Here is a 23,541-nt window from a genome sequence, read left to right as displayed (position 1 = left end):
ATCCCCATATTACTTGCACCACAAAATCCTAAATTTTTCATTATCAATAATAGTGAAAATTAAGAAATATCGCTACTCAACATGTCATGACTAAGAAAAAATTGAAAAGAAATAACATATTTAATAATAGATAGTTTTATTTTGGAGATGCGGGGAAACGATCCCCGTACCTCTCGCATGCAAAGAGGGCGCTCTACCATCTAAGCTACATCCCAACGATTCTTATGTCACAAAACCCTAAACGTCTTGTCATCAATAATAGTGAAAATGAAAAAACATATCAAAATACTAATAGCAAATAGTTTTTTTTAGAGATGCGAGTATTGAAAAAATATCTCCGCTCATCATGTCATTAAGGAAAGATTGATTAGAATTTCTTTTGGAGATGCGGGTTATCGATACCCGTACCTCTCGCATGCTAAGCGAGCGCTCTACCATCTGAGCTACATCCCCACAATTCTTGAATCACAAAATCTTAAATTTTTCATCATCAATAATAGTGAAAATGAAGAAATATCGCTACTTAACATGTCATGAATAAGGAAATCTTGCAAAGAAATAACATATTTAATAATAAATAGTTTTACTTTGGAGATGCGGGGTATCAATCCCCATACCTCTCGCATGCAAAGCAAGCGCTCTACCATCTGAACTACATCCCCACAATTCTTACATCACAAAACCTTAAACGTCTCGTCATCAATAATAGTGAAAATGAAAAACTATCAAACCTTAAACGTCTCATCATCAATAATAGTGAAAATAAAAAACTATCACGGCTCATTATGTCGTAAATATGAAAATTTTGAAAAAAATTAATATATTTAATAATCCATTCATTTGGAGATGCAAGGTATCGATCCCCGTACTACCCACACAAGAAGCGAGCGCTCTACCATTTGATCTACATCCGTGCAATTCTTAAATTAGAAAATCCTAAATGTCCTGTCATCAATAATTGTGTAAATGAAAAAATATCTCGGCTCATTATGTCGTAAATAAGGAAAGATTGAATAGAAATAAAGTATTAATAACAAAAAGTTGGACTCATTATGTCCTAAATAAGGAAAGATGGAATAGAAATAAAGTATTAATAACAAAAAGTTTATTTTGGAGATGCAAGGTATAGATCCCCGTACCTTTCGAGTGCTACGCGAGGGCTCTACCATCTGGGCTAAATACCCACAATTCTTGAATCACAAAACCCTAAATTTTTCGTCATCAATAATAGTGAAAATGAAGAAATATCGTTACTCAACATGTCATGAATAAGGGAAAATTGAAAATAAAAAATATATTTAATAATGGATAGTTTTATTTTGGAGATGCAAGGTATCAATCCTCATACCTATCGCATGCAAAGCAAGCACTTTACCATCTCAGCTACGTCCCCATGATTCTTATGTTACAAAACCCTAAACGTCTCGTCATCAATAATAGTGAAAATGAAAAACTATCTCTGCTCATTATGTAGTAAATATGAAAAATTTGAAAAGAAATAATATATTTAGTACTCGATTCATTTGGACAAGTAAGGTATCAATCTCGTACTTCCATCTGAGCTACATCCCCACGATTCTTACATCAGAAAACCCTAAATGTTTCGTCATCAATAATTATGAAAATGAAAAAAATAGCTCCGCTCATTATGTCATAAATAAGGAAAGATTGAACAGAAATAAAATATTAATAAGAAATAGTTTCTTTTAGAGATGCGGGATCTCAATCCCCATACCTCTTGCATATTAAGTGAGTGCTCTACCATCTAACCTACATCCCCACATTACTTGCACCACAAAACCCTAAATGAAAAAATATCGCTACTCAACATGTCATGACTAAGGAAAAATTGAAAAGAAATAACATATCTAATAATAGATAGTTTTATTTTGGAGATGCGGGGTATCGATCCCCATATCTCTCGCATGAAAAGCAAGCACTTTACCATCTGAGCTACATCCCCACAATTCTCATGTCACAAAACCCTAAACATCTCATCATCAATAATAGATCCAAAATGAAAATTCCAAAATGGGAGAAAATTAGGTATAATTTATGAATCATTTCGACATAGAATGCATTGATATTATTAATCCAATTATTATTTGGATTATTCTAGGCTTATCAATTCACATTCACAGTTAGAATGTTACTTCGTTTTATTCTAAAATCTCTCTTGAAAGGGCATTCCAAGAATCAAACTCGAGACCTCTTGCACCCAAAGCGAGAATCATACTACTAGACCAAATGCCCTTGTAATGCCACTTAAAACGTATGTATGAATCCTTGGGCCTAGGTATTAAGGTCGTATTGCAGGAAACACATGAAGTCCTCGATGCGCTTGAACTTAAGCCTTGCATGTAGAATGTGTCTTGAAACGTTATTATTCTGACCAAGAAGACATCAAGTAGAAGCAGGTGGTATGACGTCATGCAAAGAAGAAAAACTTTAGACACCAATAGAGAAGACATGAAGAGTCAACGAACCGAGAAGTGATTTTCAATGGCTCCTAGTAAAGAAATGGCTTTTGTGCAAGTCGAAAGGGTCCTAATGTAGTGGGATCGTTCGGATTGTTACAACCTCTCCAGTGGCTACATTTAAGTCTGTCTGGTCACTCGGGGTCGTTGTAGTTTTCCAAAAGGGGCGTATGACTAGTAATGGAATGATTGGAAGAGAATCTCATCAAGTCTTCCTATTCTTCTTATTTATTTTTTTTCCAAACATCCATGTGAATTATTTCTTTATTCAATTTGTTTTTTTTTTCTAAACATCCATGTTATTCAATTTGATATAATTGTTGTTGGGGGTATTTCGAGAATCGAACTCGGGACATCTCACACCCAAAGCAAGAATCATACCACTAGACCAAATGTCCTTGTAATGGATCTTTCGAGTTGGGCTTGGAGCATGCGTTTTGGTTGAAAATGAAATGGTTGGATGCAGAAAGCGAGGGTTGGGTCACGGTTTTTTAGGTAAAACTACTATTGGGATCTGTGCCCCTTAACATAACAAAGAGTTCCTAGAAAAAAAATATCATTGAACAATTTGTGTGGGTCGAGGGTATAATGCCTTCCATCAGTGCAAGACTTTCTCAAGCCCTCATGGAATGATTTGAAAGTGGTATCCTCATAGTTTCCATTCCCAATCGAGAATTAAAGACAGGGGCCATTCTAAGATGTGAACTCAGAACCTCTCACACCCTAAGCAAGAATAATACCACTAGACCAAATTCCCCTTCTTGAACATCTATCATTTTTAGCTCTCACTCGATATGATTTTTTCTCTCAAGTTTGAATTCTATATTTGTTGGGAGTTGAGGGGCTAAAAGCATTTTGTTGAGCTTTTCAATTGTGAATAACTTTTATGTATTCAATTAGAATACTTTATTCAGGTAAGGTACGTCTTTTTGTATAGGAGGAAGTTCAAGGATTTAACGGAAAGAAAATCATTAACCCTTTGCAATCAATCCACGAAATTCTTAATTAATCATCAACCCTTTACAATCAATACTTGGAATTCTTAATTAATCATCAACCCTTTACAATCAATACACAGAATTCTTACACAGAATTCTTAATTAATAAATTGTTTCACCTACAAGAACACAAAGTGAAACAAATTAAGTGCGTTGGATTGATACATTATTTAAGCCTTTTAGGTCACACCCAAAGCAAGAATCAATCATACCACTAGACCAAATGTCCTTGTTGTGGACTGTTGGGTTTTATGTCCTAAAACTCATAGTTTGTAAACAAAGATATATTCTATTTTCAATAAAGTTATTATTGTTGTTTATTCAGTAAAAATTGTTATTGAATAAAGTAAACTTTATGATCATTAATCTAAATCCAATAAACTAAGAACACTCTGGCTATAGTATGATTACTTGAACTATATGTAGAGACATAAGAGTGGATCAAGTTCAAGTATATAGTCAAAATGATCTATAGTATAAGGATAAGGCTGAGTAACTTATTCTGGGGACACTATGGATGCGGCCCACTTTTGTATATGATATAAACAATGTGGTCACTAAATTGTACATGTGGAGACATGTGAGTGGGGGCGTCCTATGCAATGAGTATTGCATAAGATTGGACCATGAAGAAAACTACTCTCACTTTATAATGTCGTTTACTATTGAGACTGATTTTCTTTTCATTCGATAACCTAGGTAACTCGGTTTTAATCCTAACCTAACCATGAACTCCTGTTTATTCAGAATTATCCTTTAGATTTGTATGGGTGAGAGTGGCTCTAGTTCGCCGACTCAATAGGCCTCCCATTTCAGGAGTAAGACTGGGTGAATGGCTGGGGACGTGGGGTGCAAGACGGAATTCGCTCCTACCCGCTTTTAAGGATAGAGGAAAGGTAGTTCCCTTAAGCACTGACTCCAGGTCTTGAACAAGGGGCCCCACCCTCTCATTTGTCTGAGAGGGATTTGGTTTACTGGTTGGACCACAAACCAATTGTTCATTAGAGGATCAGTGAGACATAAGGAACAAGAAGTAACTTCAGGGGTAAAACGGTAAATAGACCCAGCTCTAGTTACGAACAACCTGTGAAGGATCGACTTACTAATCATGGTTATATCAGATGGACAGAAATATATATATAGTGAGGGGAGTGCAACTACTAGGCTATAGTGGAGTGTCCTAGTAGTTAACGCATGTTGGTTAACCAGGTTAATGAGTTTAACCGGTTATCTTGGATCGTTGGAGCCCATGATCTATAGGTCCATTAGGTCCCTCTGCTAGCTCATATCGGACTAAACCATAGAACAGTGTGACGAGTGAGTTCGAAGTGTTCGAATTCAAATTAGGGAATATGCGTTACATATATACGATATATTTAACCGCAATTTTGTTTTATTTACGAATTAAACAAAAAGAGAGAATCTGAGATATTTAAATAAGATTTAAATATCTTAATCAATTATGTGTCGGAATTGATTGGGATTGGCATTTGAATCAATATTAAATATTAATTAAATAGTTTAATTAATCATTTAATGTTACTTTAATTTGAAATTCATTATTCAAATTAATTATTGAATTAAAATGAAGTTGACTTCATCTAATGGAAAAATCCATGTTAGTGGAATTTTGAGGTGTCAAAATTTGGTTTACCAAACTTGCATGTTTTCCAAATAAACCCTACGAGTTTGAGTGAAATTTTGAGTGTCAAAATTTGGTTAACTCAAACATGGATGCTTGCCACATAATCCCAAACATTTGAGTGGAATTTTAAGTGTCAAAATTTGGTGATCTCAACTTTGCATGAACATGCAAACATGACTCTTTAAATAGAGTGATCATAATACATGGGAGGTTTTCTTTATCTTGGTGAAAAACTTTGAGAAAAACCTCTCACATACACTCTTTCACATATACAAAACTCCTCCCAAGTTTAGTCACTCACCGGATTCCACAATCCCGTTCTAAGGCCGGAGGATAGTGGAGAAGACACCAGTGGTGGTTCGAAATCGATTCGTGAGGCAAAAGAAGTTTGAACTATAAAAGGTTAGTATTTAAACTCATTAAGTTTTAATACTTATGAACATGCTAGTTATTTACAATAATTGATGTTCTAAAATTGCCTAAGATCCAAATTGCTTCCGCATGTGTTAGATTAACACCATCATGATGTGTTAGATTAACACCATCATGGACTTCATATTCAAGTGTGCATTCAACATATCATCATTATTTCATTTACTTTATTTGATCTTCATATAAATTGTTAATATAATCAATTTTACTTATTCATCATTAATCATTTTTGAAGTAAGACTAATGGAGATCATTTTTGAAGTAAGACTAATGGAGATGCGGGCAATCGATCCCTATACCTCTCACATGCAAAAAGAGCACTCTACCATCTTAGTTACATCCCCAAAATTCTTACATTACAAAACCCATACGTCCTGTTATCAATAATAGTGAAAATGAAAAACTAATTAGTGAAAATGAAGGACACAAAACCCATACATCCTGTTATCAATAATAGTGAAAATGAAAAACTAAATAGTGAAAATGAAGGACTATCTCACCTCATTATGTCATAAATAAGAATAAATTGAAAGGAAATAATATATTTAACAATTGATAGTATTCTTTGGAGATGCATGGTAACGATGCCCGCACCTCTCCTCATTATGTCATAAATAAGAACAAATTGAAAGGAAATAATATATTTATCAATTGATAATATTCTTTGGAGATGCATGGTAACGATGCCCGCACCTCTCGCATGCAAGACGATTACTTTACTATCTGAGCTCTCTCCTCATTGTCATAAATAAGAACAAATTGAAAGGTAATAATATATTTAACAATTGATAGTCTTCTTTGGAGATGCATGGTAACAATGCCCGCACCTCTCCTCATTATGTCATAAATAAGAACAAATTGAAAGGAAATAATATATTTAACAATTGATAATATTCTTTGGAGATGCATGGTAACGATGCCCGCACCTCTCGCATGCAAGAGGATTGCTCTACCATTTGAGCTACATCCCCACGATTCTTACCTCACAAAATACTAAAATAGAAATTGAAGAGTAACAAATGGTGGAGTATTCACTTCATTCTTTCATATTTACTCTTTTTTTTTTTTTTTTTTTAACTCAAGAACTCTTGCAGTCAAAGTGAGAATCATACTACTAGACCAAATGTCCTTGTTATGTGTTACTTGAACTGTATGTATGAAAGGCATATTCACAATTTCATGCGAATGTATGTATTTAACTTGTGTCATTTTAAAGTATATTTATTTACTTTGTAAATATCTTTAATTCTACAATCTCTTGAAAGGGTATTTCGAAAATTGCACTCGAGACCTCTCGCACCCAAAGCGAGAATCATACCACTAGACCAAATGCCCTTGTTATGCCATTTGAAACGTATGTATGAAGCCTTGGACCTAGGTATTAAGATCATATTTTGTTGTATTACAGGAAACACATGAAGTCCTCGATGAGAATATGTCGTGGAGAACAAAACAAGAACATAATAAGAACTTTTTTTTTTTCTTTGTTTCCTAAGATGGTAAGTATAAAGTCTTGGGATGTTTCTTTTTTTTTTTTGTTTCCTAAGATGGTAAGTATAAAGTCTTGGGATGTAAAGAAAAACTTTTTAATCTTTGTTGCCCAACAATTGGTGTACAGAAGTTAAAAGGTATGTTTGATATAGGAACAAAAAGTTTATATTAATATGAAGTCCTTCGATAAGAAAAGATTTAGTCATAGGGGCATTACAAGAATTGAACTCAAAACCTCTTGCACCCTAAGTGAGAATCATATCACCAAACCAAATATTTTTAGCTTCTACTCAAATATATTTTTCTTTGAGTGGTTGCATGGCTATAACTAGGGTTATCAAATAAACGAACAACCCAACAAAATAAACTAATCAATTTGGGTTTGATTGATTCAGTTCAGTTCATCAGTTTGTTTGATTTAATTCTTCTATTTTGCCTCGTAAGACAACAAAATAAAGTTGTATTGAATGCATCTTAGTTTCATTTATGACAAACTCATCTGAAACATACTGGCATTAATAGTACTAAGAGTTGGAATCTATAAGCATTTCATGAACTTAAGTGCAACTCATGTTTTTTTAAAGATGAGATAAACTTTAGTTAAGTAACGGGAACTTTAAATTACTTCATGTGGAGCTTCAATTACTCTATACTAGTTACAATCTTTAGGATTGACTAATTGGACATGAGTTCATGGATTTAGGAAAATTTTTGTGTAATTATTAATTACAACTTATGTTTTCAAATTTTTAGGTCATAATTTAGGTAGTTGTTATTATGGGTCATAAACTTGTTTCTTTGCATAATATGGATTTAGTTGAACTGTTATTACCGATAAGATTGACAAAGAAATTGTCTTTTAAAAGACTAATAAACCTAGGTTCATTGTTGTTGTCTTTTAACTGTGATTTTGTAAAAAGCTTAATTAATATGAACTATCATGTCACAAGAACTTTAAGGTAAATCAATAATATACCCTACACATGATTCAATATTGGTAATAAAATGGAGTTAAACTGAATGCACTTTAGTTTCATGTTTGGCGTGTTCAAGATAAAGCATAATTGTATTAATGATATTAAGCTTGGAATCTATAAGAATTTAATGATCATAAGAGAAATTCCTGTTTTATTAGAGAAGACCAACTTTATTTAAGGTACTAAGAGTTCAAACTTGCTTAGGAGTTGCGTGTGTGCTCATTTTATTCATGTTCTCCCCTTCCTCCCATTTCCTCCTCTTCCTGTATCACATTCTTTATTTCTCTTCCCATATCTCAATCTCCAACTCTTCCTTTCTTTATCCCTAATAATGCCGATTTGAATAAAGAAGGAGAAAAAGAAAGAGAGTGAAGGAAGTCGATTTGGATTTAGCTTTGGAACTTGACATCGATGAGTATGATCTAACGAACATCTATACAGGAAATTCAGTGACTTCTCTTTAGGCCAACCAGGTGAATGGTGTTACTATTGGCTTGGTTGGATGAATTGTATGAGGTATTAACAACACGTGCTTCGCAGCCATTTCACGTGTCGTATTTTGAGAGTGTTTGACATGTATTATGTTATGTTATGCTGTAACGCGAATTCAAATAAGGATTAATTTCTCAATTTTTTCATTTTGACCCATCTTTCCAGACTAGAGGACAGTAAAATCCCTAATTAGATTTCAATAATGAAGAAAAAGAGAAAATAAAACTAAGAAGAAGAAAATAAAGAAGGGGAATTGTTTTGAAAGAGAGTTAGAGAGAGATTTGTAGAGTTTTGCGAAGAAATTGGAATTGAATCCGGTAAAAGTACTGCCAATTATTTCTTTTTATGACTAATTATAAATGAAGAGAAAAATATAGGTAAAGATAGATTAAACTCTAAATCTTATTTTAATTTTATAGCATTTTCTTATTTTATATTAATTTACTTTTATTTTTATTTGTTTCCACTCTCCATTTTAGTTTCTATTTGAGTTTTGAACCCTCCAAATTTTGATTGTGACAAATTGATATTAGAGCAGTCGAATTTTAGATGATATAGATTTTTTCTTAGAATAAAGAGTCGTATATTCTCTATGACTTAGTTTGATGACATGTCTCACCACGATCAAGTAAGCAGTCTAACCCTATGTCGAAATATATGATATATTTTAAAACTTGTATGAATTTATTGTATGGTTTGAGTTTCGTGATAGTTATAAAATATCCTTGGACATTAAAGAGTGAATGTTAACCATATAAGACAATACTGGATCAAAGTTATAGTGTCTAGATATGGTAAGGAGGAAAAGAGTAGTCGTGAGATATCTCACTAGTCTTAGGTAAACAGAGAGTTGTCGATGTAGAGTGCGAGACATCTTACAAATGGAATTTTGGTACTAGAATTGGAGATGGTCCCCAAACGTCTGTATGGACCATTTCTAATAGAACTTTCTTTGGTTCTCTGACAGTCTTTGTGAAGCTAACTCATTTATATTTTTCCATAACGCAGCTCTCACAAACACCCATATCAATATATCTTAGGCCTTCTAAAATTCCATTCGCAGCCATCATCTTCATTTCTTTGAGTCTCATATGTACAAGTCTATTGACACTATTGTAGGGTGTATGAACATGATTGTTGTTGCTCAGAGTGCTTCAAATTCAAGTAGACTTTAATTGAAAGCACTCTTAGCAACAACAACCATGTTTATACACCCTACAATGGTGTATAGGGTTCCAGATTTTGTGTCATGCTACCACCGTGACACCCTTCACAATCTTCCCCAAACTATTCCCACACTCGGCTGCATAATCTGTGTTATAGAGATCAGATTCTTCTTGAGATCAGAAATATATCTGACATCTTATAACGTCCACCATTTTCTGCTAGAGTTTGTATGTAGACATCTCTCTTCCCTTCAATCTTCAAGGTTTTGTGTCGGCAAGATACACCTTCCTAAAATTTCCTTACTTGAAATTTTGAAATAATTCCTTACTTGAAGACAAAAGAAACGATGCAACTGAATCTAAAATCCAGAATTCAATTGGGCTATTCATGCTACGAATTAAAGCATCCTTAGTATCTTATATAGAATCAATGTCAACTTCAAATTCAAATTTGTGATTTTGCTTTTCTTCAATTTGTACAACCTGTCCGAAGGTGTCATTTTTCTCCACAATTTTAACACTCTACATTCGATTTGTTTGGAGATTTTTCTTGATTCCTTGATTTTGATCGCTCATGTTTGTTTGGGCTCTTTAATTTACTTCTCGTTTGAGAATACTTTTGCTGACATCTCGAATTTCATCAAACTTCAATTTATTAGATCCTCGTGAATTGTTGATTGCAGCAACAATAGTATACCACGACTCAGGTAAAGATGACATCAAAATCAATGCTTTAATTTCATTTTTGAACATAATTTCCACTAAGCTCAATTGACTGACAATCACGTCGAACTAATTTATATGATCTGCAACAAAGCTTCCATCAGACATTTGTAGATTGAACAACCTCTGCATCAAATACACCTTGTCCATAGCGGACGAATTTTCGTACATATTTGACAACACCTTCAATAGGCCCGATGTCGTCTTCTCTTTGATAATGTTGAACATCATGTTTCTGGACAGCGTCAACCAGATCAACTCTAAGGTGTGACGATCCTTGAGCTTCCAGTCCTCCGTGGTCATGGTATTCTGCTTCACCCCCAAATGGGATTTCTGAAGATCTTTTTAGTCATATAATCTTCAATCTGCATCTTCTAGAAACTTCTAGAAACTGATATCGAATTCATCAAACTTTTCAATTCTTGTCTTTGAACTTTCCATCTTCACAAAGAACTTGATAGAGAGAATGTAAGGAGAAATATTGACTAAAAGTTTTGTATTAATGACTTCAAGGTATGCATAGATTTTGAAAGAACTGACGAATGAGTATATATATCATTTCAGTTTATTATATATATATATAGCTTTAACACATAACCACCTACTACATATAAATATATAAATATTTAGTATATATATCTCTATCTGATTTGTACTATAATCAGCCTCCATATCTAACATTCTAGAGCCAATAGTTAGTATTTTTTACAAGAGTTTAAAGAAAAATTAAGCAAATGGAGACGGGAAACTTTGGAACCGATCAGTTTACCTGTATCTATCTTATCTTTACTATAAATAGTCAGCCCCATATCTTGATGATTTTTACTAAATAGTAAGCCTGGAGAGAGTTTAAAGAAAAAAAAAAAACTTTTTACTCCAAAGAGTGAGCCTCCATATCCCAATTTTTACTATAAATAGTCCGCCTCCATACCTATATATATATATATAAATATTTAGTATATATATCTCTAAATAGTCAGCCTCTATATCCAATATTCTTGGGAGCCCATCAGTTTACACACACTGTGTTATCACACTTGTTATTGTACATGACACCATTGATATCTTTGGTCCTCCTTGGAACCCATCAGTTTACACGACACTCCGTTATCTACATGACACTATTGATCTCTTTGGTCGTCCATTTTTCTATGCCTAATGTACATAAATATTTAGTATATATATCTCCATCAGTTTACACGACACTGTGTTATCACAATCCGTTATCTACATGACACTATTGATATCTTTGGTCCTCCTTAGAATCCATCAGTTTACACGACACTCCGTTATCTACATGACACTATTGATATCTTTAGTCCTCCATTTTATTTATATCTTTGGTCCTCCATTTTTTCTACAATATTTAGTATATATATTTCTATCAGATTTTTACTATAAATAATCAGCCTCCATAAATATTTAGTATATATATATATCTCATTTTTACTATAAATAGTCAGCCTCCATAAATATTTAGTATATATATATATATATATATTTTACTATAAATAGTCAGCCTCCATATCCAACGAACCCATCAGTTTACACGATTACACGATACTCAGTTATCTACATGACACAATTGATATCTTTGGTTCTCCATATCTTCGTTATCTACATGACATTATTGATACCTTTAGGATAAATATTGAAATAATACGTTTGAATTTTAAGTAAAATTTTACCACAAACAAAGTTTTTTAAAACGACTTTTATTTTATATTTATTTTAAAATTTTTAATTTTTTAATTTTAGTTTTCAAAACCTAGATTGATATGTTAAAATTAATTCTTTGCTACCATTCAACAATATTTATATTGTAAAATGGGATTAACTTCTCTTAAGTTTATGTAATTTTTTTTTATTACTATGTTTACTTCTATCTCAGGTTAAAAAAAAAATGTGCTAGTAAACATAATTCCTCTTTTATTGTTATATATACTTACTCTATTTGTATTTACTTCATTTTATACAAAAGTCTACTGTAATTATTAAGTTCGTGTGCTTAATACATTCTCTACAAAAACAAACTTGAAAGAATCAATGGCTCAGATGCAATTCTACCCCAACAATGACTTGAAACTTAGAATACATTCTCTACAAAAACAAACTTAAAGACTGAATGGCTCAGATCCAATTCTACCCCAACAATTGCTTGAAACTTATAAATGACATATATGATGCTCCAAACTTCTCAACTTTATCCAACAATTGCTTGAAACTTAGAAAACTTCACAACTTTACCCAAAAACTTCTCAACTTTACCCAACAATTGCTTAAAACTTAGAAATGACATATATGATGCTCCAAGCTTCTCAACTTTAGAGATCAATTTCATTTCTCTCAAATTTGATTTTTACATAATAATTTGTGGATATTTATAGTCTTCCACACAAGAAGTTAGGGGCAAGAATTTAATCTCAATTCCCTTGAATCTCCACAAAAGACGAGGTCAATTTGACAATTTGACCATTACATACTTTATGAATTAAAAATAAATAAAGATTTCTAACAAATCATGTAATGATGCTTGCAACTTCATCCTCTACTTGAACGGCGTAAATATTCACTTCTAAAGCTTCAAATGGTCCTTCCTCAATTGAATAAGCTTGTAACACATGAAATGAGAGTTGAACCAAGCCTATCCAATTATAAAGATGAAGAGTGAATGCTTGTTGAATCTTCTTGGCTGGTCAAGTTGAAACATTTGGAACACCGTGATCCTTATCATCTTCCACCTCTTCAAAAGAATTCGTCCTCGAATCAGAAAAATCATCACCTACATCAAAAGCACTCGAGTCAGCAACATTGAAAGTAGAATGTGCTGAAAATTCTCCAAGAAGATCATTTTATATGCATTGTTATTAATTATTTCAAGGACTTGATAAGGGTCATCCCCTCTTGGATGTAACTTTGTCTTTCTTTGAGATGGGTATCGCTCCTTGTGAAAATGTATCCAAACCCAGTTATCAAGTTGAAAAATGATTTCCTTCCGTTCTTTGTTAATTCTTGAAGCAACTTTAAAATTTTGTTTCTCAATTATCTCCTTCACCTCTTTATGCAATGTTTTGATTAGACCTTACTTGTGGTTGCTTTACTCACAAAAATATTAGAATGGATAGGAAGCAAATCAAGAGGCAATCCATAAACATCTTCAAAAGGAGAACAATAAGTGGTACTATGAATTGATCTAAAGGAGAACGGTACTATGAATTGCTCTATTACATGCCATCTCTACAAATGGCAAACATTCATCCCAAGATTTAATATTCTTAGAAAGAATAGGCAGATTAAATTCATAAGCATTTTCAGAAGGAGAACAATGAGTGGTACTATGAATTTCTCTAAAGTAGAACGGTACTATGAATTCCTCTATTATATATCATCTTTACAAATGGCAAACATTAGTCCGAAGACTTAATATATTCTTAGAAATAATAGGCAATAATCCAATTTATCCCACACCATACTTTTCAAAAGTGACTTAAAAATTTAACTATCCCTATGTTTTTTGCCTGTAGCAAACAACATTTAAAGGCGTATACAGTCCATATAAAATATCTATCCCATTAAGGCACCACCATATTATAGAGCATTTAGGAATATAGAGTGGGATGTTTGGGGTATCGATCCCCATACCAATCGCATGCAAACAGAGCACTTTACCATCTTAGCTACATTCCCACCATTCTTGCATAACAAAACCCAAAACTGCGCGTCATCAATAATAGTGAAAATGAAAAAATATTTCTGCTCATTATGTTAAAAATAAGGAAAAATTGAATAGAAATAAAATATTCATGACGAATAGTTTCTTTAGGAGATGCACTCTACCAGAAGCTACATCCCCATAATTCTTACATAACAAAACCCAAAACTGCAGGTCGTGAATAACAGTGAAAATGAAAAAATATTTCTATTCATAAGAAAAAATTGAATAGAAATAAAATATTGAAAATGAAAACTATCCATTCTCATTGTGTCATAAATAAGAAAATTTTGAAATAGAAATAGAATATTTGGGAGTAGGATTCCTTTGGAGATGCAGGGTATCGCACCGTACCTTTGGAGATGCAGGGTATCGCACCGTACTTCTCACATTGAAGCAAGCGATCTACCATCTGAGTTACATCCACAATTCTTACGTCATAAAATTCTAAACCTACCATCACCAATAATAGTGAAATGAAAAAAATATCTCTGCTCAATATGTCAAAATAAGAAAAGATTGCTCAATATGTCAAAATAAGAGTAGTTATTGATCTCCATATCTCTTGCATGCTAAGTGAGCACTCTTCCATCTGAAACCTCATCCCCACTAGTGAAAATGAAGTATTGATCCCAATACCTCTCAAATGTTAAGTGAGAACTCTACCATCTAAGCTACATCCTCACATTACCCAATACCTCTCGAATGCTAAGCGAGCGCTCTACCATCTGAGCTACATCCCCATATTACTTGCACCACAAAATCCTAAATTTTCGTAATAATAAAAATGAAGAAATATCGCTACTCAACATGTCATGACTAAGGAAAAATTGAAAGAAATAACATATTTAATAATAGATAGTTTTATTTTGGAAATGCGGGATATCAATCCCTGTACCTCTCGCATGCAAAGCGAGCGCTTTACCATCTGAGCTATATCCCCACAATTCTTATGACATAAAACCCTAAACGTCCCGTCATCAATAATAATGAAAATGAAAAAATATCGCTACTTAACATGTCATGAATAAGGAAAAATTGAAAAGAAATAACATATTTAATAATGAATAGTTTTATTTTGGAGATGAAGGGTATCGATCCCCATACTTCTCATATGCAAAGCAAGTGCTCTACCATCTAAGCTACATCCCCACGATTCTTACCTCACAAAACCCTAAATGTCTCGTCGTCAATAATAGTGAAAATGAAAAACTATCTTGTTCATTATGTCGTAAATATGAAAAAATTGAAAATAAATAATATATTTAATAATCCGTTCATTTGGAGATGCAAGGTATTGATCCCCGTACTACCCACACGAGAAGTAAGTGCTCCACCATTTGATCTACACCCGCACAACTCTTACATCAGAAAATATTAAATGTTCCGTCATCAATAATTGTGTAAATGAAAAAATATCTCGTCTCATTATGTCATAATTAAGGAAAGATTGAATAGAAATAAAATATTAATAACAAATAGTTTCTTTTGAAGATGTAGGGTATAGATCCTTGTACCTTTTGAATGCTACGCAAGCGCTCTACCATCTGACTAAATACCCACAATTCTTAAATCACAAAACCCTAAATTTTTCATCATTAATAATAGTGAAAATGAAGAAATATCGCTACTCAACATATCATGTATAAGGGAAAATTGAAAGTAAAAAATATTGACATAAATAAAGTTCATATCCTATAATTCCTACCTTGTACCCTTAAGATTATGAATAACTAAGCTGAAATTATGTTAAAGCGGCATTGCCACTAAAGCAAATGCATTCCTTTGGGATAGATATTGATTGAAACAATACATATGAATTTTAAGCAAAATTTCACCACAAACTAAGTTTTTGAAAACGACTTTTATTTTATATTTATTTTTTTAATTTTTTTAATTTTTTAATTTTTTAATTTTAGTTTTCAAAACCTACATTGATATGTCAAAACTACTTATTTGCTATCCTTTAACAATATCTATATTGTAAAATGGAATTAACTTCTTTTAAGTTTATGTCGTTTCTTTTTACTACTATGTTTACTTCTATCTCATGTTAAAAAAAAAATGTACTAGTAAACATAATTCCTCTTTTATTGGTATATATACTTGCTCCATTTGTATTTACTTCATTTTAAACAAAAGTTCATAGTAATTAATAAACTCATGTGCTTAATACATTCACTAAAAAACAAACTTGTTTGTATTAGGATAAATTACAATGAATAGGCAGAGAATAAATCCCAAAAATAATAGTAGAAGGTTGAGAATTTCACTCAACCTCACAATCGGTACTTAATTTGATAGACTCATGTGCAATTCTATCCCTAACAATTGGTTGAAACTTAGAAATGGTAGAGATAATGCTAGGATTTTTAAGGGGAACTTCTCTGAGAGATCAATTTCATTCCTCTGCCATCTGATTTTTACATAATAATTTGAGGATATTTACATAAAAATTTGAGGATATTTATAGTCTCCCCACCAAAGAAGTTAGAGGTTGGATTTAATCAAAATCTCCTTGAATCTCCACCAAAGACAAGGTCAATTTGCCCATTACATACTTTATGAATTAAAAATAAATAAAGTTTTTAACCACGGATGGTTGCAACTTCATCCTCTACTTGAACTGTGTAAATATTCACTTCTGAAGCTCTAAATGGTCCTTCCTCAATCGAATAAGCTTGTAACACATGAAATAAGAGTTGAACAAAGCCTATCCAATTTTATAAAAGAAGAATGAATGCTTGTTGAATCTTATTGGCTGGTCTAGTTGGAACATTTGGATTACCGTAATCCTTATCATCTTCCCCCTCTTCAAAAGCATTCGTTCTCGAATAAGAAAAATCATCACCTACATTAAAAGGGCTTAAGTCAGCAACATTGAATATTGAAAGTAGAATGTGTTGAAAATTCTCCAAGAAGATCATTTTATATGCATTGTTATTAATTATTTCAAGAACTTGATAAGGGTTAATCCCCTCTTGGATGTAACTTTGTCTTCCTTTGAGATAGAAATTGCTCCTTCCGAAAATGTATCCAAACCAAGTTTTCGTGTTGAAAAATGATTTCCTTCCGTCCTTCGTTAATTCTTTAAGCAACTTTGAAATTTGTTTCTCAATTGTTCTCCTTCACCTCTTTATGCAATGTTTTGATCCGACCTTATAGTTTCTTTACTCACAAAAATATTAATTCTTAAAGTAACTTTTTGTTTCTCAATTGTCTCCTTCACCTGTTTGTGCAATGTTTTAATCAGATCTACCTTACTTGTGGTTGCTTTACTCACAAAATTATTAGAATGAATTGATCTAAAGGAGAACGGTAATATGAATTACTCTATTATATGTCATCTCTACAAATGGCAAACATGAGTCCGAAGACTTAATATATTCTTAATCCCACACCATACTTTTCAAGAGTGACTTAAAAATCTTAAAAATTTAAGATCCCTATCTTTTTATGTTGCGCAAACCACATTTAAACACGTATACAATCCATTTAAAATATCTCATTAAGGCACCACCATATTATAGAGCATTTAGGAATATAAAGCTAGGTATTCAGGGTATCGATCCCCGTACCAATCGCATGCAAAGAGAGCACTCTACCATCTTAGCTACATCCCTTCAATTCTTACATAACAAAACCCAAAACTATCCGTCATCAATAATAGTGAAAAGGAAAAAATATTTCTGTTCATTAGGTCAGAAATAAGGTAAAATTGAATAGAAATAAAATATTAATAACCAATTGTTTCTTTAGGAGATGCACTTACATCTTAGCTACATCCCCACATTCTTGCATTAGAAAACCGAAAACGTCCCGTCATCAATAATAGTGAAAATGAAAAACTACCTTTGTTCATTATGTCATAAATAAGATTAATAATTGATAGTTTTCTTTTGGAGATGCATGATAGCGATCCCTGTACCTCTCGCATGCAAAGCAAGCGCTCTACCATTTAAGTTACATCCATACAATTCTTACCTCACAAAACCTTTAAACTTCCCATCATCAATAATAGTGAAAATGTCATTATGTCATAAATAAGGAAAGATTGAATAAAAATAAAATATTAATAACAAATAGTTACTTTTGGAGATGCAAGGTATCGATCCCCCTGTGGCTCTTGCATGCAAAGAGTGCACTCTACCATCTTAGCTACATCCCAACAATTCTTACATGACAAAATCCTAAACGTCCTATCCCTGCTCATTATGCCATAAATAAGAAAAATTTGAAATAGAAATAGAATATTTGGTAGTAGGATTCCTTTGTTGATGCAAGTACTTTTCACATGCGAAGCGAGCGCTCTACCATCTGAACTACATCCCCACGATTCTTACATCACGAAATCCTAAACCTACCATCACCAATAATAGTGAAAATAAAAAAATATCTCTACTCAATATGTCAAAATAAAAAAAAAAGATTGAATAGAAATAAAACCATTTGATCTGCATCCCCACAATTCTTACATTACAAAACTTTAAATTCATCAATAATAGTGAAAACGAAAAAATATCTCTGCTCAATATGTCATAATTAAGGGATGCAAATGCAAAGTATCAATCCTCGTACCTCTTGCATGCTAAGCGAACCGCTCTACCATCTAAGCTACATCCCCACAATTCTTATATCTATATCATAAAACTCTAAATTTTCTTTCATCAATAGTAGTGAAAATGAAGAAATATCGCTACCCATCATGTCATGAATAAGGAAAAATTAAATAGAAAGCAAATATTAATAACGAATAAATTCTTTCGAAGATAAGAGATATTGATCCCTATACCTCACGCATGCTAAGCGAGCACTCTACCATCTAAGCTACATCCCCACAATTCTTACATCACAAAACCCTAAATTTCTCATCATCAATAATAGTGTAAATGAAAAACTATATCGGCACATTATGTCATAAATAAAAATAAATTGAAAATAAATAATATATTTAATAATTGATAGTTATCCTTTAGAGATTGGGTACCAATCCCCATCTAAGCTACATCCCCATGAATCTTACTTCACAAAACATTAAATTTTTCGTCATCAATAAAAATGAAAATGAAAAAAAAATATCTACTCATTATGTCATAAATAAGGAAAAATTAAATAGAAATAAATTATTAATAAAAAATAGTTTCTTTTGTACATGTGAGATGTCGATCCCCACACCTCTCGCATGCTAAACAAGCGCTCTAACATCTGAGCTACATCCCCACACTACTTGCACCACAAAATCCTAAATTTTTCGTGATCAATAATAGTGAAAATAAAGAAATATCGCTACTCTACTAAGGAAAAATTGAAAAGAAATAACATATTTAATAATAGATAGTTTTATTTTGGAGATGCGGGGTATCAATCTCCGTACCTCTCACATGCAAAGCGAGTGCTCTACCATCTGAGCTACATCCCCACGATTCTTATGTCACAAAACCCTAAACGTCTTGTCATCAATAATAGTGAAAATGAAAAAATATCACTACTTAAAGACATGTCATGAATAAAGAAAAATTGAAAAGAAATAACATATTTAATAAACGTCTCGTCATCAATAATAGCGAAAATGAAAAACTATCCCTACTCATTATGTCGTAAATATGAAATTTTTGAAAAGAAATTGTCACGACCCGATTTTCGAGACTTCGAAAAGTCGAGTTGTGACTAAAACGACGAAATCGAAAACAAACAAAAAAAAAAAAGAAAATAAAAAGATGAGTGAAATAAAAAGATGAAAATCAAATAAAATTAAAATATTTCAAAAGAGGTTTTAAGTTTACCAAAAGAAATTAAAATACAAATACAAAAGGAATTCGTAAAAGACTCCAAAAGACCGAAAAGGGACTAATGCTCCAGAACGACCCCCTCTGTGACCGCACAGCTCTCCAACGCTCCTCCACCTCGACCGGCACCTGACAAAAAGGAATGAGTATAAAAATTATACTCAGTAAGCCACTTACTTGTAGGCTCTCTTCGCATCTTAATTTACAGATTCCCACGGTTTTCTAACTCGGTTGTAGGACATCTGGTTCTAGTCTTAGTCCCTTGGGTCTTGCCCCTTAGGTTTCAGCAGTTCTTCGTCCTTTCTTTACACACCTAGAGGTTCCTTACGCCAAGCTAATGTGGTCGGTATCTCTCTATAAGGTGCTACCTTTACATGGCTATCTAGGACTACATGGTATCTAGCCTAGGGGTGTGCTGAATACCCCTACGCCCATATAGTCCCCCTATGGGGGGCGCGACCCAACCCGTTCCCATGCAGCTAATGGGCTGTACGACGTGGGGACACATTTCCCATGCGAAATGGCTAAGAGCAGTAAGGACTAATCAGGGACCCTTGGTCCTCCCACGAAGCTATAGATACCGTTCTCACGCTAGCAATCTATGAACACTCCGAGGTACCTTCTTGTCGTGGTAAACCGCTAAGTTCCTACGGGAAAATTAAATCTAGCTGGAGTGACATATCACTCCTAACAATAATTCCCTAAGCTTATCATATAAATGGGCCCTAGCAATTAACAGAGTGTACATGCAATCGTCTTTTAACATCATACTATATAATTCATGCATACTACGCATACCGGCTCAACGGGGCGATGATCTCCATCAAGCACCCAGAGCACGAAGTTCGCACTCAATGGGGCGAATTCGTCCATTAAGCACCCGGAACACGGAATACACAATCCCAACATAAATTAAATGCATGCATACATACGGCGGAGGCATAAAGCATACAGCAACACTCATGTTATTCACCCAATACAATCATATCAAATACTCTGACTAATAATTTACATGGAGAGCTAATCTGAAGTAAAACTACTAGCATGCATGCAATCCAAGCGAATCCTACAAGTATTTCTTCCTAAATACCAGGTGGTGACTTACCTGGTTGACGCGTGCCCGTTTTACTAGCATTTCTTTGCCTGTGAGGTGTCCAAAAATACTGATTTCTTTAAATTAGGTCCCTATTAACGTAAAAAATAGTATTAGAACTGGAACCGGGACAAAAATCAGGCAAACAGAAAGCAATCGGGCCAAATTGGCCGTTCCACACGCACTGGGAGTGCGTGGTTACGCGCGTGGGAAGGCACTAGTAGCAGGCTGCACGCGCGCCCGCTTCCGTGTAGTCGCAGGTCGGCTGGTTCGGTCGGCTCGGCTCGCATTGGCGGTTCGGCCCTGCTTGCAGACAACACGTGTCGACGCCTCACTAGAGCTGCGTTGCTCTAGCCGATGGTCGACGCGTGTCTGGCGCCTGTTGCCGCCCAACGCCGCTCACCGGCCGCCTTTTCTTTTTCTTCTTTCTTCTCTGTCCTCTGAAAACCGAAACACAGTCCCCTTTTTCGATTTTCATATCTTTCGATCCGTAGATCGTATCGATATGATTCCTTCGGTAAAGTTCTAGATCGTATTACGGGCTCCGTCCTAGTATTTTTTTTGTAATTTTTGCTTGACTACCGGATGAGTTAAGAACGTCAAAAATTCGCTCACCATTCTCGGACGACTCTCGGACCTCCGCCTTCAGGTTGAGATCTCGGCCAAACTTTTTCACAGAACATGCGTAGAGTTGTTCCTAGATGAATATATCAAGATTTTAGCTCTTGATTCACAAAGAAAAACCGTAGATCTGAGAAAACGTTCAAGATTCTTACCTTGCGGGTTTTCCGATTTCTTGAATAAAAATGGGACTCTGGCCACCCACATTCTCTTTTCCCTTCCAAGAAAGTCTCCCTGCATCATGATCTTCATCGGAATAGACTCCAACAGTAGTTTTCGGTGAGTCTTACGGCGGTTCATCCCTTCTCCTCTCTCTAGGTTCTCTCTACCCCTTTCTCTCACTATTTTTCTTTTGCAGAACGGTGGATGAGGTTTCATTTGGACCCCTTAGGTGGCCGGAGGGGCAAATTTACCCCTCTCTCGACTTTTCCTTTTTTTTTTTTTTCTATTTCTATTTCTATTTCTCTTTCTTCTGTGATTACAGAAATAATATATTTAATAATCCATTCATTTAGGGATGCAAGGTATCAATCCCACATGAAAAGCTAGCGCTTTACCATTTGATCTACATCCGCACAATTCTTACATCAGAAAACCCTAAATGTCCCGTCATCAATAATTATGTAAATAAAAAAATATTTCGGCTCATTATGTCATAAATAAGGAAAGATTGAATAGAAATAAAATATTATAACAAATAGTTTCTTTTAGAGATGTACCTTTCGCATGTTACGTGAGTGCTCTACCATCTGGGCTAAATACCCACAATTCTTAAATCACAAAACCCTAAATTTTCCATCATCAATAATAGTGAAATGAAGAAATATCACTACTCAACATGTCATGAATAAGGGAAAATTGAAAGTAAAAAATATATTTAATAATAAATAGTTTTATTTTGGAGATGTAAGGTATCGATCCCTAAATACCTCTCTCATACAAAGCGAGCGCTTTACCATCTGAGCTACGTCCCCACGATTCTTATGTTATAAAACTCTAAGTGAGCGCTCTACCATATGAGTTACATCCCCACAATACTTGTACCACAAAACTCTAAATTTCTCGTCTACCGCTGCTCAACATGTCATGCCTAAGGAAAAATTGAAAAGAAATAACATATTTAATAATAGATAATATTATTTTGGAGATGCGGGGTATCGATCCCCGTACCTCTCACATGCAAAGCGAGCAAGAAATAACATATTTAATAATAGATAGGTATTATTTTGGAGAAGCGGGGTATCAATTCCCATATCGCGAGCGCTCTTCCGCGCATGCAAAGGCTCTACCATTTGAGCTACATCCCCACGATTCTCATGTCACAAAACCCTAAACCTCTCGTCATCAATAATAGGTTCAAAATGGGAGAAAATTAGGTATAATTTATGAATCATTTCAACCTAGAATGCATTGATATTTTTTAATCCAATTATTATTTGGATTATCATTCACATTCACAATTTCATGGGAATGTATGTATTTCATGTGTGTCATTTTAATGTATTTATTTACTTCGTTTTATTCTACAATCTCTCTTGAAGGGGCATTCCGAGAATCAAACTCGAGACCTCTCGCACCCAAAATGAGAATCATACCACTAGACCAAATGCCCTTGTTATGCCACTTAAAACGTATGTATGAATCCTTGGGCCTAGGTATTAAGGTCGTATTTTGTCGTATTGCATGAAACACATGAAGTCCTCGATGCGCTTGAACTTAAGCCTTGGATGTAGAATGTGTCTTGGATAACAAAACAATAACATAATAAAAACAAAGAGCTTTCTAGAAGACCTGCTTAAGATTTGGATAGGCATACTCACCGAAAGTGGGAAACATGAAATGATATTAAGAGCATTATCCTTATAGTTTTAATCGCCTTAATTTTTGTTTTTCTTCTTCTTTTTTTTTTTTTTCCTTTATTACATAAG

At 33.8% G+C, this 23,541-nt stretch overlaps 1 protein-coding gene and 1 non-coding gene across 2 annotated transcripts; both read right to left on the bottom strand.

The window, feature by feature from the left end:
- Window positions 1-380: 380 nt before the first annotated feature.
- Window positions 381-453, bottom strand: TRNAA-AGC. The gene has a single exon. It is a non-coding gene; the product is annotated as a tRNA-Ala (tRNA).
- Window positions 454-10,501: 10,048 nt separating this feature from the next.
- On the bottom strand, window positions 10,502-21,974 carry LOC111441681. The gene is made up of 4 exons (XM_023078767.1): window positions 21,769-21,974; window positions 21,608-21,689; window positions 19,951-20,028; window positions 10,502-10,742 (listed from the first exon to the last, which is right to left on the bottom strand). Exons 1-4 carry the CDS (start codon window positions 21,911-21,913, stop codon window positions 10,502-10,504), a joined length of 546 nt encoding a protein of 181 aa, XP_022934535.1. The 5' UTR covers window positions 21,914-21,974.
- Window positions 21,975-23,541: the final 1,567 nt, after the last annotated feature.

Source organism: Cucurbita moschata, unplaced genomic scaffold (genome assembly GCF_002738365.1).
Source record: "Cucurbita moschata cultivar Rifu unplaced genomic scaffold, Cmos_1.0 Cmo_Scf00004, whole genome shotgun sequence".
Taxonomy (NCBI): Eukaryota; Viridiplantae; Streptophyta; class Magnoliopsida; order Cucurbitales; family Cucurbitaceae; genus Cucurbita; species Cucurbita moschata.
Note: the sequence above shows the minus strand (reverse complement) of the source record. Positions and strands in the feature narration are given on the sequence as shown.